This window comes from Lissotriton helveticus, chromosome 5_1 (assembly GCF_964261635.1).
Source record: "Lissotriton helveticus chromosome 5_1, aLisHel1.1, whole genome shotgun sequence".
In the NCBI taxonomy this organism is placed as follows: Eukaryota; Metazoa; Chordata; class Amphibia; order Caudata; family Salamandridae; genus Lissotriton; species Lissotriton helveticus.
Window position 1 is genome coordinate 2,045,021,895 of NC_136065.1, and position 16,764 is coordinate 2,045,038,658.

The window sequence follows — 16,764 nt, forward strand, 5'->3', positions numbered from 1 at the left end:
CCAATATGCCGTCAGCCATCGCGGCGGGGTGGAGTACATGTGGAATCACCTGCTCTGGGGACACCAGTTGACTTCTCACCATAGTCATACTGGCTCCTGTGTCCCTCAGAGCCTCCCCTCTCTTATTTATTATTATTTATTTTGGAATTTTATAAAGCGCTAGTTACGCTCACCGGCGTGTCCCTGCGCTGAGTTGCTAAAAATGAGAAGAGTGAGGGGGTGGAACTAGGGTAGTGCTAGGCGGAACAGGTATGTTTTGAGGGCTCTGCGGAACATAGTCTCGGAGGGTTCGAGACGAAGTTCAATCGGTAGTGAGTTCCAGTGCTTGGCTGCAAGAAAACGGAACGATCTTCCACCCATCCGGGCTCTGCGTATTTTAGGAACCTTGACAAGGCCAGTATCCGAAGATCTAAGCGTTCGTTCAGGTCTATAGGGGGTAATAAGACCGTTGAGAGGGATAGGTGCCCTGCCTCCTATAATCCGGTGGCACACACATAGGGCTTTAAATTTGATCCTTTAAGAGATTGGTAGCCAGTGGAGAGATTTTAAGGCTGCTTTGGAGGAAGTGCGTCTCGGAAGCCTTAACACCAGCCTGGCCGCTGCATTCTGCAGCACCTGGAGACGATTGATGTTACTAACTGTACTACCCAGATACAGCAGATTTGCATAATCTAGTCTCGAGGTGACCAAGGCGTGTACGAGGGTCTGTCTGTCTCCAACAGGGAGCATATCAAGGACCTTACGTAGGGTTTTAAGTACTCCAAAACACATACCCACAACCCGGTTAATTTGGGGCGTGAATGATAGCTCAGAGTCAAATACTACCCCTAGATTTTTGGCCTGTTGTGCAGGCCTAGGTGTAGGGCCCAAGCAGTTAGGCCACCATGCTGAAGACCACACAGACGGGCCACTCCCTACCACAAGCACCTCAGTCTTGGAGCCGTTCAACTTCAGGCAATTGTTAGACATCCAGGAGGCAAGCTCCTGCATGCAGGCACTGAAGTTGGCGGCTGCAGTGTCGGGCGCCCGTGATAGGGAGATAGCCAGCTGTGTGTCGTCAGCATAGGACACGAGTTGGATATCGTATTTCTCTACAATCGCTGCTATAGGAGAGGCATACAGGTTAAACAAGGTGGGGCTAAGAGCAGAGCCCTGGGGAACTCCTTGATCGAGATGGAATTGTTTGGAGTAACATTCACCCTGCCTAACCTGGAAGCCTCTTTCCATCATAAAAGATTGTAGCCATCTAAGTGCCTTCCCTTTGATTCCTCCCTTATTGAGACACTGCAGCAAGATGGAATGTGCTACAGTGTCAAAGGCGGCACTTAGGTCAAGCAGGATGAGTGCCATGGTTTGACCCTCATCAACTCCTTGCCTAACAATCTCGGTGGCCAAGAGCAGTGCAGACTCTGTAGAGTGGCGGGGTCGAAATCCGAACTGCGAGGGGTGGAGAAGATTAGCTTCATCTACAAAGGTCATGATTTGAGAATTGACCACCTTTTCCGCCACCTTTGCCATGTAGGGAAGAAGGGATATGGGTCTTAGGTTGTCCAGCTTGTCCCAACTGAGGTTAGGTTTTTTCTGAAGCGGAAGTACTATAGCTAGCTTCCATTTTTTTGGAACAGTGCAAGTTTTAAACGAGATGTCAAGGACATCTCTGATAAAAGGTTCAAGAATACCAATGCTTTGGCCGAGAAGTTTCGGTGATGCCGGGTCAAAAGGGGACCCGGATTTAACCGAATGACAAATCCGTTGCAGCTCGTTAGATGGGGGAATCATAAACTCACACAAACTGTTTGTGCCTGCCTCCGAGAGAGGAGATTCCTTAAACTCAGTTGCATTGCCCTTTCCTCCTGCAAAGCCAGAATAGATATTAGCCACTTTGTCGGAGAAGTAGGTAGCAATACGGTTGCAAGATTCAACTGAGCTAAATGAGGGGTCAACAGAGGCAGTATGCATGGAAATTTCTTTGTAAATTTTGAATAGTTCCTTGGTGGAGTTTTGGGCTTCTCCAATCCTATCTGAGAAGTGCTTAGTTTTGGCACATCTAATGAGATTATGATATTCCCTTCTTCTGGTTTTGTAATTCAGTTTTGTTTGCTCAGAGTAGGTGACCCTCCATAGCCGTTCCAATTTCTTACATTCGGCTTTAACTGAGCGGAGTTGATCATTATACCAGGGGGCGGATTTGTGAAATCTGCTATGGGGTGACTTATGACAGAGTGGGGCGGTGTTATTCAAGGCCGTAGTTATACGCTCATTCAGTCTGTCTGATGCCGTGTCCACATCTTCCCCCCCCCCCCGGTCTTCCACCGCTCATCAGAGCCGTCTCAAATTTCGCTTGAGAAAATGTAGTCCATTTCCTACTGGAATATTTAGTGCTTTGGGGTTTCGGTATATTGGTGGCCGGGATAGATAGTGTGAATGGAACCACAAAATGGTCGGACCAAGTCACCGGAATAGGAGAGTGCGTAATTATACCATCCCAATTGGCAAATATTGGGTCCAATAAGTGGCCTTTTGAGTGAGTCGGGGCTTTGGATTCAGTGGAAAGTTGGAGAGAAGAAAGCTGCTGAACAAAATCAGTAACTGCATTATCAGCTAGATTATCAAGGTGTATATTGAGATCACCTAGGAGCCATTGATGGTGACCCATTGCCCATACTTTACAGTATTTGAGGGCACCTGGATCTTAGGAACCATCTCCCGATCTCCCAGGGACACTAAGGTGACATCCGCCCACTCACCCCCCTTATCTAAAGGCCACTCCTCCCCGAGCACTACACTAGCTACTCCCGGGGCTTTTCCTCTGGTGGGAGGGGGTGGTCTCTTTGGGCACTTAATGTCTCCCTTATAATGTCCAACACCACCACACTCAAAGCAGTGGACAACCCTTGGCTGCTGACTTTGGCCAGGATGAGGGTTTCTGGGCGGGTTAGCCTTAGGGGTGAATCCTGTTCCCTTTCCGTGGAAACTGGTTTGGGGGCCTTTGGAGAACTCCCGCTTTTTTTCTCCCCCCTCTTTCTTCTGGGGGGCGCCCTGTCCGGCCCTTTGGGAATCCCCTCCAGTCCCCTTTGAGGAAACCCGGGTACTTGCCCAGATGTCCGCCTCCTCAGCAAGCTTCCGGGGTTGGTCAGCTTGCTGTCCACCAGGTGTTGACGCAGCTCGGGAAAGCATTTCTCGAGTAGGTGCTCCTTGAGAATAAGGTCGTACAACCCCTCGTAGTCCCTCACCTCACTGCCTTGAATCCAACCCTCTAGTGCCTTCCTTGTGTAGTCCAAGAAATCCACCCAATTCTGTGTGCCTAATTTGTGACTACCCCTGAACTTTTGCCGGTACTTCTCTGGGGTGAGTCCAAACTTTTTGATCAGCGCCACTTTCATGGTGGGGTAGTGGGTCTGCTCATCCTGCTCTAGGGCCAATAGTGTATCCCGTCCTGCAGGAGGCATGTACAGTGTTTTTCTAGGATCCCATGGGCTCTTAAGGAGACCTCATAGGCAGCCAGCCACTTGGCGATGTCATCCCCTGGGCTGTAGCTGGCAACTACGTCCTTGGGTAGGTAAGGTCTGGGTTCCCTGGTCAATTCCTTGGTTTCGCTGCCACCGTTTGGAGAATTGGAGGTCCCTATCTGCAGGGCCTTGAGATCTAACTCGCTGAGTTTCAACTCGTGAGCCATCCTCTGCTCCTCTTTCTCCTTTTCCATCTTGGCTAACTCCCACTTTAGTTGTCTTTTTTTCCCTCCTGTCCACTAGTTCAGCTTCGGTTAAGCTTCTTCCGGAGACACTGCTGCCCTCCCTTGAAAGGGTGCTAGGTCCTGGTAGTAGGTTCCCCACCTCAGGTTGGAACAATCCATCTACCCCTATGACCGTGTCCCGGTCCGTCCCCTCTTCCTCCTCCTTCCCTTCTCCATGTGCTGCCACCCACGCCCTTAAACTGGTCTGGAGTTCCCCCTTCTTAGCACCTCGCTTAAAAAATACTCCCATCTTCTGGCAAAAGTCTCTAAGCTGGGCTGTAGTATAGGTCTCCAATTCTTCCAGAGCAAATTCCATTTTGCTAATGAGAGATATAGGGACAGCTACTCGGAAAGAATTGGTTCAAAGGGCAATTCGAAGCTACCTCCACCCACCACCAGGAGTAAATTTGGAAAAACCAAAAGAAATAATTAGGAAGTCCGCCAGGAGAAAACTCCAGGTGTAGGCCTATGGAATACACTTTGTTACTATAGAGTGGACGCAAGCACAGTTCTAATCCCACCGCTGGACACCAATTATGTTGGACCTGGGGTTCCCAGATCACATAGGGTAGCCTGGCCCAGTGTAAGACAGTCAAATCCTAGAGACAAAAGTGTTAAGCTTGCGTCCCACCCTTAAGTAACTCAGCATCCTTTCATTCAAAAACGACACTACACCAAAATTTCTAGGAAAATACGTTCTGATTTATAAAAATAATTTGCTTTGCTTTTACTTTATCTCATTTGTCGATTTGGTTACAGTTCACGTCACATATTGCTGTTTCACCTTCTTTGTACAACTACAACTCCATCTTACATTCTACTTAGTGTTAGAGTTGTTCAGTCACTTCACAGTCTATATTAAGCAGGGACAAGTAAAAGGGCTCCATAATGGAGTAAACAGGTTACACGTTATGCACAATGACTCTCGGATTCGTTAAACAGATCAGTTTATCAGACTTAGCTCAGTTGACATCCCAGGTATTCAGATCTTGAGACCTTAAAGAACAGAGCCTGTCAACTACAAAGGTTCAAGCATTCTCTGGTAACTTCCTAGAGGAGAGAATGATCGATATTCCACCTGCTTCACTAAAGATCAACAGTTAATCGCCAAAATGACTTTACAGAAGGCTTCCTCCTCCACCCCTGTAATAGAAGGGTTAAGCATCAACACAGTCAAAAACAGCCTTCTTATGAGCTTAGGGGCTCTTTCCCCCCCTTTTAGGAGTCTTAAGGGCTTCCTGGTTTAACTATTCACTCCTCCAGTTAGGAAGAAGGGAAGGAACCACCCTTTGGGACCCCTGGTAGGTGGATCCCCGCTCTCTTACTACCCCCAGCTCGCTCCTTACTTCAGGTGTTGGGCCACTGTGGCCAATGTCTTGGACCGCTGTGGAAAACCAGCAGTACCTGCAGGACTCTGTCAGCTCTCAGCCAGGCCTCGCCCACAGGTCCAGCCACACGGACACAGAGCGGCCGCTGTGGGAAGGCTACGCGGACTGAGGAGAATCGGCGGCCGCGCCACACACGTTTCCTCACCGCGCGCTGCCTCCGCCTTTCTCTGTGTAAAGCGGCACTTCTGGGCAAGCGCCGGGGATTAATGGCTCCAAGCGCCGAGGACCAGTGGCTCCAATACTGAGCCTGTTCAGTTCCGGCAGACCTCCTGACGCTGCTCCGCCCCTCTCCGGGACTAGCGTTCGCTCCGCCGAGCCTGCGCAGTTCTGGAATAGCCCTTTTCCTCACACCGGCGCCTTCTCCCCAGAGTGTCTTAACGCTCCCCTTGCCAGGCTCAGGCCGTATTATGGAGGCTCCCACCTCACGGCCACACTACCCGCTGGCATCGCCCCAGTCTCCTGGACCAAGCCTCCACGCCCTGGTGTACAGCTACTCTCGACTTGGCAGTCTTTATCCCAGGTACGGGGGGGGGGTTAATAGTATGCCGTGCGGAGCAAACAGGGCCTCAGTTCAAAGGAGTGTACAAAAGGGGAAGGGAAAAATAACTCGGCTACACAGTTTCAGTCCTTTCTTCTTCCGGGAAAAACGCTCTCAGTCTCTAATAAGGCTCTCCCACTGGACAATGGACAGAACTATCATCCGGTTCAGTCTCCCACGATCACTCCCATTCCCTACTCCAGGCTTTGGTTGGGTCAGGTGTCCAGGGTCATCAGGAACACAACGTGGCAGGGTCAGGTCAGTAGTTATAAGGGAGGAGGGTGGTGAAGCAGTAAGGAGGCAACCCTAAAGTGGGAGGTCAACCCTCTGAATATCCTACCCCCGCCTTATGCCACAGCCTGCACTCCAGCTGACTCTCTCTCTGTATGACAAAATGGCTGCTCCGCAGTTGGCCTTTTATAGGCTGACCTCAGAAGGTCCAGAAGGGACCAGAAGGTTCTGGAAGGTCCCTATTCTAACCTATGGGTCCCTTTCCTGAGGTGACCGTTATGGCAGTTAGTGACCACCATTTTAGGCAGCTAGGCTTTACCTCAGAAAAGGAGGGATTTCTGGGTCTGTGAGGAAACATGGGGTCAAGGAGCACTTAACCCCCAGGTCAACGCCAAAAATTCCTAGTGGACATAAAAATGAAAGGTTATGAGGGGCAAAAAGGGGACAAAATAAATAAATGACAGGAGGGACCACCCCAAGGGCCGACAGGTCTAACAGTCAGTGAGTATGTTTTCTAGGGTGAATAGTCATTGAGTGGCTTTTCTCTGTAGTCAAGGGTCAGTAAGAAACCAATCTCTTCAGTATATAGTATGTGCCTGTGGTGAATGGTCAGTGAGTGGCTGTTGCCTGTGGTGAATGGTTAGTGAGTGAGTGTTGCCCATGGTGATTGGTCAGTGAGTGAATGTTGCCTGCTGCAAAGGGTTCCCAAGGCAAGCGCCGAGATGCCTACGGGTAATCAAGCGCTATATAAGAACTCATAATAATAATAAAGGGCCTGTGGGTGGCTGTTCCTTGCTGTGAATGGTCAGTGAGCGGCTGTTGCCTGTGATGAATGGTTAGTGAGTGGCTGTTGCCCATGGTGAATGGTTAGTGAGTGGATGTTGCCTGCTGTGAATGGTTAGTGAGTGGCTGTTGTTCTTGGTGAATGGTCAGTGCGTGGATGTTGCCTGCTGCGAAGGGCCTGTGGGTGGCTGTTCCTTGCTGTGAATGGTCAGTGAGTGGCTGTTGCCAGTGATGAATGGTTAGTGAGTGGCTGTTGCCTGTGGTGAATATCCAGTGAGTGGCTGTTACCTGCTGTGAATGGTCAATGAGTGGCAGTTGCCTGCAGTGAATGGTCAGTGAGTGGTTGTTGCCCATGGTGAATGGTTAGTGAATGGATGTTCCCATCTTGGCTGTGTGGCCACCCGTCTACCATTTAATTCGAAAGACATACTTGTGGTCTCATTACTCTGGCCAAATAATGTTAAACTTGTGCTGGTTAACCTGTATTCCAGGCCGATGGGAAGGGCAAAGGAATCACCAACCATTGATGAACTTTCGAGCCTTTTATCTGAACTGTCGAATGATTCATATTATGTGGTTGGTGGGGATTTTAACTCTCACTTTGAGCCATTACCCGGCCTTTTGGAAGGGCTTACAGTGGAAGAAGACGCAAGGTGGTCAGTTCCCGCGGTGGAAGCACCGCCTGCGAAAGCTTGGTCCCCTCTAGCATTACAAATTACTGCTCTTACCCTAAGGTTTGGAATCAGAGCCTGTAATGGGCGGATGGAATCCGATATTCCAAGCAAAACTACCTATAATAGACGGGGGAGAGAGTCTCGGTTGGACTATGTTATGGTCCAACTAACGAGGTGGGCTACAATCCGGGACTTTAGGGTGATGGAAAGGAGTGAGAGTGATCACAATGCCCTGGAGCTTGATCTGGTGCACCCAGGCCCCATAGCTTCTGGGACCATAGTGGAAGGCAATAAACCCGCGCTCCTCCTAGATAACAGCAGGAGAAGAATTAAATGGGAAAATATGGCTGCATCCAAGGACAAACTTCCTCTGCTGTATGCTGAGATTGTCCCCATTTTGGAAGCAGTGGGGTGTGAAGATATGAGGGATAATAATATAGACTCCCAGACCAGAGTATTTAAAGCCCATGAGGATCTCACAAGAATTGCGGCACTACATTTTACTAGTAGCGCACGTAAGACCAGAGAGAGGCCCCGAGGTAAAGCACGCTGGTATAATCAAACTTGTAGACGGGCTAAATCAGAACTGCTCAAAGTAGTAAAGGAGGGGGTGGGAGGAGAACGCCTGAAATATAGCAGGCAAGTCTATAAAAGACTTCTGGATCAGGCTAAAATAGAATGGGAAGAAAACCAGTGGGAAGAACTCACAAAGGCCCTAGCACTCCAAAATCAACGGTTGTTTTGGAGGATAGTGAATGGGGGGTCAGGAAATTTACAATCGGCACTGGAGCCAAATATAGCACCTGGGGTTTGGAAGGCCCATTTTCAATCGCTCTATAGCTCTGAACCAGGTGAAGTCCCTGAACCTACAGAGGTGGAGGGGCCGGGCCACCAATGGGAGGCAATAACGTTGGGGGAGGTCACTGCCGCTATTTCGGGCCTGGCTTCTGCAAAGGCGCCAGGTCTGGATAGCTTACCGGGGGACCTGTTTAAACAGGAGCCCATGGTCTGGGCACCCTATCTCACGGCCCTTTTTAACAGTGTTCTCGGTGGGATGGAGATCCCTGGTACTTGGCTGGGGGCAGAGGTGGTCCCTATCTTTAAAAAGGGCTCCCCTCTTCTCCCAGCCAACTACAGGCCAATCAGCCTGATTGCTGTACCGCAGAAGCTGTTCGGCAGGGTCTTGCTGAATAGGCTCCAGGACTGGATAGAGGAGGTGGATGCCCTTAGTCCCTACCAGGCGGGGTTTAGGAAGGGGGTATCCACAGTGGACCAGGTTTTTAGACTAAATCTGATATACTGGAAGACAGCAAAGTTCGACGGCGGCAGTTTGTACACAATTTTTGTGGACTTACGGGCCGCTTTCGACCTGGTCCCCAGGGGGAAATTATGGAGCGTCCTGGCTGAGATGGGCGTCCCCCCGGACATCCTGTCAATCTTACAGAGGCTGCATCATGGGAATTATGCCCGAGTGAGGTGCGGGAGGTCTGGGGAGCTTACTGATAGGTTCCCCGTTGACCGAGGGGTAAGACAGGGCTGTGTGCTGGCGCCGACCCTGTTTTGCCTCTTTGTCAACGGGGTAATCGCCCATCTCAACGCCACTGATCATACCGACGCCCCTAAACTAAACGGCCGCAGGGTGCCCGCAATCATGTTTGCGGATGACACCCTGCTGCTTTCAAAAACCCCTATGGGTATTCAAAGGATACTTGATTCCTTTTCTGCATTCTGCCTGGATAGAGGGTTAGAAATTAACGCCACTAAAACCAAATATATGGTTTTAAACCCGAGTCACAAATTGTGCCAGAGTCCGTTACTGGGAACCGCGCGGCTTGAGAGAGTGGCCACCTTCGAATACCTGGGTGTAACCCTCAATGAAACTATGACTTGGGGATCCCACCAGAGTAGGGCAAATCTCAAACTCGTGCAAACTACTGGGGGCATTGCACGAATTATGACCGGCTCGACATACCGGCCGTTGGGCGCCTTAGTTCAGATATATAAGGCCCAGGCGAGAGGAGCAATCATGTATGGGGCTGAACTGTGGGGGCACATGCCTTGTCATAGCCTTTTTGTAACAGAAAACAAGTTTATAAGAAGGGTGGCTGCTCTCCCCCCGAGCACTCCGCTTCTTCCACTGAGGCTTGATTTAGGATTACGACCACTAGTTGATGAGATAGGCCTGAGACCCATAGCCTTCTGGCGCAGGCTATGGAGTAGCAACGATCTTACGGATTATCGGGCAGAATTGCCGAAATACTGAAACACCCCAAGGTGCTTAGTGTCCCCTGGGTTAAAAATATCCAAGCCATCTGCATGGATTTGGGGCTTCCTGATCTATGGACAGACCCGGCTACGGCAGCACCCAATATTTCTAAGAAGTCTCTGTCGAATTTATACTACGAACATAAATTGGCAGGGGCCATAGCTACCCAGCCAGACGGGTCTTTGTCAGCCATGTTCCTGCAAAGCAAGGATACTTTTAAGTTTGAAAAGGTTTTGGACCCTATCTTTCCCTTGCTGGCAAGAAGACTGTATCTCCAGTGGCGGTATGGCACATTACCCCTCCGGTCTTTTACTAGTCGATGGTCGCCGGCTGCCCCCAGCAAGTATTGCCCTGTGTGTGAGGATAGGGAGGAGAACGACCTGCATGTGGTTTTTTTTTGCCCAGCCTATAGGGCAGCTAGGAAGTATTGGCTGCTGCCGTTGATAAAAAACATGGGTGGCAGGGAATATGCACCAATGTACAGGGTTTTAAAAACCGATGTTACTGGCCCAACTGTTTTTGCACTTTCTAAGTTTTTTACTAATGTGTGGTTTACACGGAACCGTCTTTTAAAGAATGTTGGGTAGTGACTGAACTTTTTTTTAAATTCACTATAAAGTTGTTTATCCCTGTACTGAACCTATTTTACGTATTCATATTTTAAATGTAACGATTTGTGAATATGTGTTTTTCCTTCTTTGTATTGTGTATCTTTTATGACCAAATGGTCGAAATAAAGATTGGAAAATTGAAAAAATTGAAATTGAATGGATGTTGCCTGCTGTGAATGGCCTGTGGGTGGCTGTTCCTTGCTGTGAATGGCCGCCAGTGAGTGGCTGTTGCCTGTGATGAATGGTTAGTGGGTGGCTGTTGCCTGTGGTGAAGGGTCCGTGAGTGGCTGTTGCCTGTGGTGAATGGTTAGTGAGTGGCTGTTGCCTGTGGTGAAGGGCCAGTGAGTGGCTGTTACCTGCTGTGAATGGTCAATGAGTGCCAGTTGCCTGCAGTGAATGGTCAGTGAGTAGCTGATGTCTGCAGACCTGCTCCATGTCCACCTCTTTAGGCTGTCTCATTTTATCACAGACTCTAACGTCTTTTTTGTTTGTTTTTTCATTGCAGGCAGCTGTGGTACTTCAGCCCCCCAGATGCCTTCTGCCCAGCAGTCACTGGCACCAACTGGGTACCCACCTCAACAGCCATGTCAGTCTTCTTCCCCAGCACCACCCGGTTTCCAGCCGCCCAGCTACCAGCTACCTGCACCAGGGCAGTACCCGATGTCAGCACCACCACCACCACCTACCTACCAGGAGGCCTGTGCACCCTCCTACCAGCTGCCACCACAACCCACATACCAGGTGTCACCAGCAGCTCCCTACCAAGATTCCAAACCATAAATAAGCGCACCATGGAGACCACAAACCCAACACCCATTAATACCTACCTAGAGATCTTCTGCCTAATCATTCAGAAATCACCACAATGGGCCCGCAAAAACAAGGCGTTCTACCCGGTGGCACAGCCTTCTGTTCTCAAGACCATGACCTTTCCAATTGTGTATCATTATCCCACATGGGTTTGCCTTCTCTCCAGTGAGACATCCCTTGCCCAATGATACATCACTCTCTCATTTGAAACCGTTTTCTCTGTAATAGAACACCTTCTAAATGACACCAATGGCTCCACAACAAGATGCTTTCCACACAAAGGCGCATCTTTCTCGCCAAGTCCCAGAACCTGCTCTCTATTAGCAATCTTCTAAATGACACGTCTATTTCTTCAAAAGCATGGCCTTCCACCCAACAGCATATCCTTTTATACAGTGATGTGGCTTTCTGCTCAGTAGCACAGCACCATACCCAATGACACGGCCACCTACCCAGCAGCACGGCCTTCTCTCCAGCAGCATGAGCTTCTCATTGGCTTGACTGTCTACCAAAAGTGGAGCCTTCTACCAAACATCACAGCCGCCTTCTACCCAACAGAGTAGCCTTCTCTCCAGAAGCAATCCTCAGTGACATGGCTGTCTACTAAAAGCCAGAACCTCCTGCTCCACAGTACAGCCATCTCTCCAGGAGCATAGTCCTATCAGTGGCATGAATGTCTACTGAAAAGCTGAGTCTTACACGCAATAGTACAGCATTTCACCCAATCACAGGCCTTTCTACCAAACAGGAAAGGCATCACACTAAATATATCCTACTGGCTTGTCATATTCCAACCCAGAATTTGGTGTTGAAGACTGTCTAAGGTACATCCTCTTTGTGACAATAACCCAACAATACTAATTGTTTCTATTAGTGACCCTCACATACCTTAGTAGTTGCACAGTTCATCATCGGGTCACATCTTGGTCCCTAAAAACCAGGATGGGCACAACTGTATCCCAGGGTGCAATTTTGAGAATATTGTCTTACCAGGGTCTGAAATTAAAATACCTTAAAACACATAGGTTTTAATAACTAGTGTTGTAGGTATAGATAAAAATGTATTTTGGGCAATCAGGGAGATTATATCTCTGCACCCTACAACTGAGTCAACATGTTTCAGCCCTTACTGGTAAATGGTCGGAAAAGGTCCGTGGACTTTCATCATGACTAAAGCATGCCCTGGTCTAAATGAAGAGGGCCTCCTGAACTCAGTCTAGTGCCCTATCCAATTTTGGTGGGACAAACAAACAAATACACACACATGCAAAGGGGCTAGGGGCTACTCACACAATAATTGAGTCCGTCATTTCCGGTGCCTGTTGGAAAGAAAAACAAATCATTGATTGTATGCCGTTCAAAAGTAATAAATCTGTAGGAGGGGGAGGGAGTCGATCCAATATTGGGAACACATGAGATTGTGCCCTTACAGTTGTGAAGTCTGACCCAATGTCGACCAATATAGACAATCTTGATGTGATTATCAACCTATGTTCATCTTTTAAATTGATGTCTTATCTCTTGCTCTCATTTCATGGCTGCGGGGCTGGATTGTTTATTCTGTACCACATGTCATTGCTCACTATCCAATTCATATCGTGTGTTCATGATTTTTTTGATTACATGTTTATATTGCAAATAATAAATAAAAACATTTATAATAAAAAAGAGATATATCTGGTCATTGCCCATATTTGCTTTCCTGTTGAGAGCACGTGTCACACCACATACAAATTGAATTATAGCACTCTTATATACAGGCATATCGAGTGGGGCAGGACAGAGACACAGGGGCACATGCATCATTGTAAACTGCATTTGCAAATGGTGTGAATTGCGATTTCTTAAATTGCGAATGCATTTAAGGAATCTCAAATTGAGATTCCTTAAATGCAATGCATCAAACTTAAATAATTAGCGATTTCGCTAATAAGGGGAGCAAATTACCATGAAGTTGATCTTCATGGTAATTTGCGAAAACTTTCCATTTTACACACACACATGCCCTTGGGGCATGTGTGTGTACAAGATGTACTTATAGGCAGATTTCAGGGCTGCACCCTTGAAATTGCATTCTCAATTTGCGATTCTCTAATGGAGAATCGCAAATTGAGAATGTCTTCCCATTCATGAATGGGGCGGTATTCCTTAATTGCAATTCTCAATTAGAGAATCGCAATTAAGGAATTTTAAGAAATCGCTATTTTTTTTGCAATTTCTTGATGCATTGCAGTTTGCAATTCCTTAATTGCGATTCCTTATTTTTCGCAATTAAGGAATCGCAAAAAGCAATATTGATGTATGTGCCCCCCAATGTTTTAAAAACATAAATCCAAGAGGTATTTCTACATGTATGTGATCACTCAGTGCAGTTCACTGCAAGATAAAACGTGAAGTGATGGTAAACATGTAACACTATGTTACTTTACCCAAATATGGAACTCTCTACTGTGACACAGGAAGGTGTGGAGGCATTCCCCTGTAGTCGCACACTGTTTTATAATGTAAATGCCAGTATTTTGCACGTACGAGTGTGTAGAGAGAAAAGGTAAACATGTATGTTGCTCTTACTTTCAGATTGATTCAGACATTGAGCATTCCAACAATCGGTTACTCACGTCCTCAAGGGAGCACTGTTGTTTGTAGACATGTGACGTCTAATAACTCCCTGATTCCTTCCGGGCTGTTGACTTGTTTGGGCAGGAAGCCCTGTCTCTCATGCTCGGTGTAACTGGCCTGATTCCGCTCCAGACCGGGGCGCTGTGTGATGTGCCTGGCCAACCATCTGCATAATACCACAGCCTTCTTCCAGTATCACGCCACTCTTCTTAATAGTGCAGGATTTTATACAATGAGCAGAAGCGGTTCTTCTTCTGAGCGGCGGGTCGTCGCCCCACTTAAAAATCCATCCAAAGCCCCAGAGATGAAAAGTAAAATGGTAATTAAATACCATTTTATTTTTCATACCCCGAGCCAAGCATCAGGAAGGGGGCAGGCCGCTGCCAAGTGGCAGCAGCAGGGAGGAGGGTGGGCTGGTATTGCACTGTTTGCGGGCCGACCGACACGTCCCCGCAGGGGATTCTCATAAGATGGCGGCCCCCTTAGTGCCACAAGATGTCATGGCACACGGGGCAGCCCAGTGTTCCGCGACCACTGTTCGGGTCCCGCTCGTCACTTCCGGCTGTGTTGGGGGGGCGGGGGAGAGGTATAAATTCCTCCCCCGCCCTCACACTTTCAATATTTCTTACTCGGCTGTCTTAAGACAGCTGGGTTAGAGCAAGCCAAAGCCTCCAGAGCGCTGTAGAACACCGAGTGATGTCCCACCAATCCTAGCACTGCTCTAATGCTGGTAAAAGCATTACCAGGATTGGCCAAGGGAGTTCCAGCATCCGGTTCCTGTGTCGGCAAAAGAAGAGGTCAAGAGCGAGGATGTTGCCAGGTCTTATTCTTTTATATTATTTTACAAACACACTCGAGGACCACCAAAATAATAGGAGCAGATCAAGTTCACATTTTGGAAACTCCATTACCACTCAAAGTTAATGAGCACCAAAGAGCAATAAATGTTAGATCGCTGCAGGGGAGGTGGGGTCAATAGTCGACTCAGTAAGAAAGCTGAAAGTCTATTCTGTTGCTTAAGCCCAGATGGTTCTACCTAAAAGCTTTGACTGGTGTAGCCCACTGGGGTGGGGCTGCTTCATATTCAAGGGTCTAGTGCTCAGTTTTGGAGACTGCAAAACTCGAGTTCAAAGGTAAGTCTCAGTCTGTCAGAACATCGATCAGATTGTGCGCATAGCACTGTGCAAAGCGCACGTACCTTCTGACTCATACCAAAGGCTAGCGCTGTAGCAGAGAATGCTTTTAAGGGGTAAGATAAACAAAATGAGAGGAAAAGGCCACCTAATGTTTTGAAGTAAAGAGATGATACAATTAGAAGGTTCCCCATCATTGTCTCCAGAAATAAAGTACTTAATACCACAAGTGAACAATATGTTTCACAGTGTTATAACATAGACGTTAAGGAAAAGGACTGATATAACACAGCACTAATGTACCCTCCATGTTATATGTTTTGTTTGAGACTTGTTCAGAGGCAAATATAAAAATACCATAGAAAGAAAAGATTAAATTAGGCATCTGGGAAACACCCATGTCGGGTACAACTTGTAGGAGCGAATGTTGTGATTATTTTGTATTGGGTAGATGCTACTATATGTTTCTTGTGGATAAAATGAGTGAATTAAAATAAACAGGCATACATTATATACAATGGAAATGTTCCGATCCACACACATCCAACTCTAGCATATAGCTGGGAGGACAGTACTCCATAGTTTGGGTACCAAACCACTGAAATAGGGTCTGGTCTTAGGATGAGCAAGATGGCGGCCCCTTGACGTGCTCTCCATCGCCAGAACACACTTGTATTGCTAATACCTTACACTACACCCAGCCTGTACCCAAGCCTGGCTTATCCAACATAGTAAGCAGTAAGGAAGAAAATATCGTTTCTGGGACATTCCATCGCCGCCAATGGGTTGTTCCTGACGCCGCCACATCAAGCCCTGCTGGAAACCTAGCTTTGCTGTACCACAAAGGAAGGCAATAACAGGGATAGCCGCATACACTCAAAAGTTACTGGAATCCAGAGCAGAGATCTTTTGGGCTGGTGGGACTTCCTTTTATCTAGTGGAAAAGGAGGCTTACTTCACAGATTACCTGAGGAGCCACAGACACATTTAACTGGATGAGTGATGAATATAAAAAGCTGCTGAGAGAGCTAACAGAATTGGGGAAATGATGCCACCTTCTTATACCTCCATTCAGACATCTTCCATTGTGTGACCAACACTTTACAAATCTTTTGTATTATGCCCTGACAAGAAGCATGAATATAAGATTATACTATCTTAAGCAGGTTTGAAATATAATAAAGGTGGGATATGGGATAAAAACAGGATAATGGGGCATAAGGTAATATATTTTTATGAAAAAAAGACACTGTTGGAAATATAACACCGGCCTGTAAGGACTGATTGACAGAGTGGCATAAGGCTGACTGAAGAGCTTGACCTTGTTCAGTTAAGACCCTTGCTGTTCATTTATCTTTAGAAGATACAGTAGAAAAACTGTGCTTCAAAGGTAAAGCCAAGGTACCAAATGCAGGCTAGAAAATGTTGTCCATAAAGAGCAACTGCAAATTGGTAGGTTGTACAAATGTTTGCATATTAGCCCTTATAAAATTTAGATCTTGGACACAACAATTGAACACAAAAGAATGAATGTAGACTCCTACTGAAAAATATTATATTTGGAATTAATATTAGAAAATACAGACAATATCTCTGTCCATTTTGTCTTGATGACTTAAGACAAGGCACTGAAGGATAAAAAGGCAAATACATGTGTAACCCCTGACTACAAATCGCCCAAAGCTCCAGTATAAATTAATTTCCTTTGGCACTCACTAAAACCAATTGTATGTTATTACATCATTTAAAACCTTAATATATAACAATGGTAATATAGGTAATGTATTAGAATCACTATCTTTGAAATCATATAAAAAATCTGCACAAAATTATGTTATGAGAATAAAAGCTCTGTAATAATATCTGGTAATTTTAAACCACTGGTTCTGCCTGTAAACAATTCTTCCTAGATCCAACATTTCACATATTCCTCAACATCTTTATTTAAGATCGTCTACCGTACCCACTGTCTGACTTG

At 47.1% G+C, this 16,764-nt stretch overlaps 1 protein-coding gene across 1 annotated transcript in view; it reads left to right on the forward strand.

The window, feature by feature from the left end:
- LOC144756247 (uncharacterized) overlaps positions 1–12,706 on the forward strand; it is a 55,469-nt gene extending 42,763 nt beyond the window's left edge. The window contains exon 3 of the mRNA XM_078645882.1: positions 10,730–12,706. Coding sequence (XP_078502008.1) covers positions 10,730–11,004 — 275 coding nt within the window. The 3' untranslated portion in view covers positions 11,005–12,706. The remainder of the gene's footprint in view (positions 1–10,729) is intronic.
- The last annotated feature ends 4,058 nt before the right edge of the window (positions 12,707–16,764 follow it).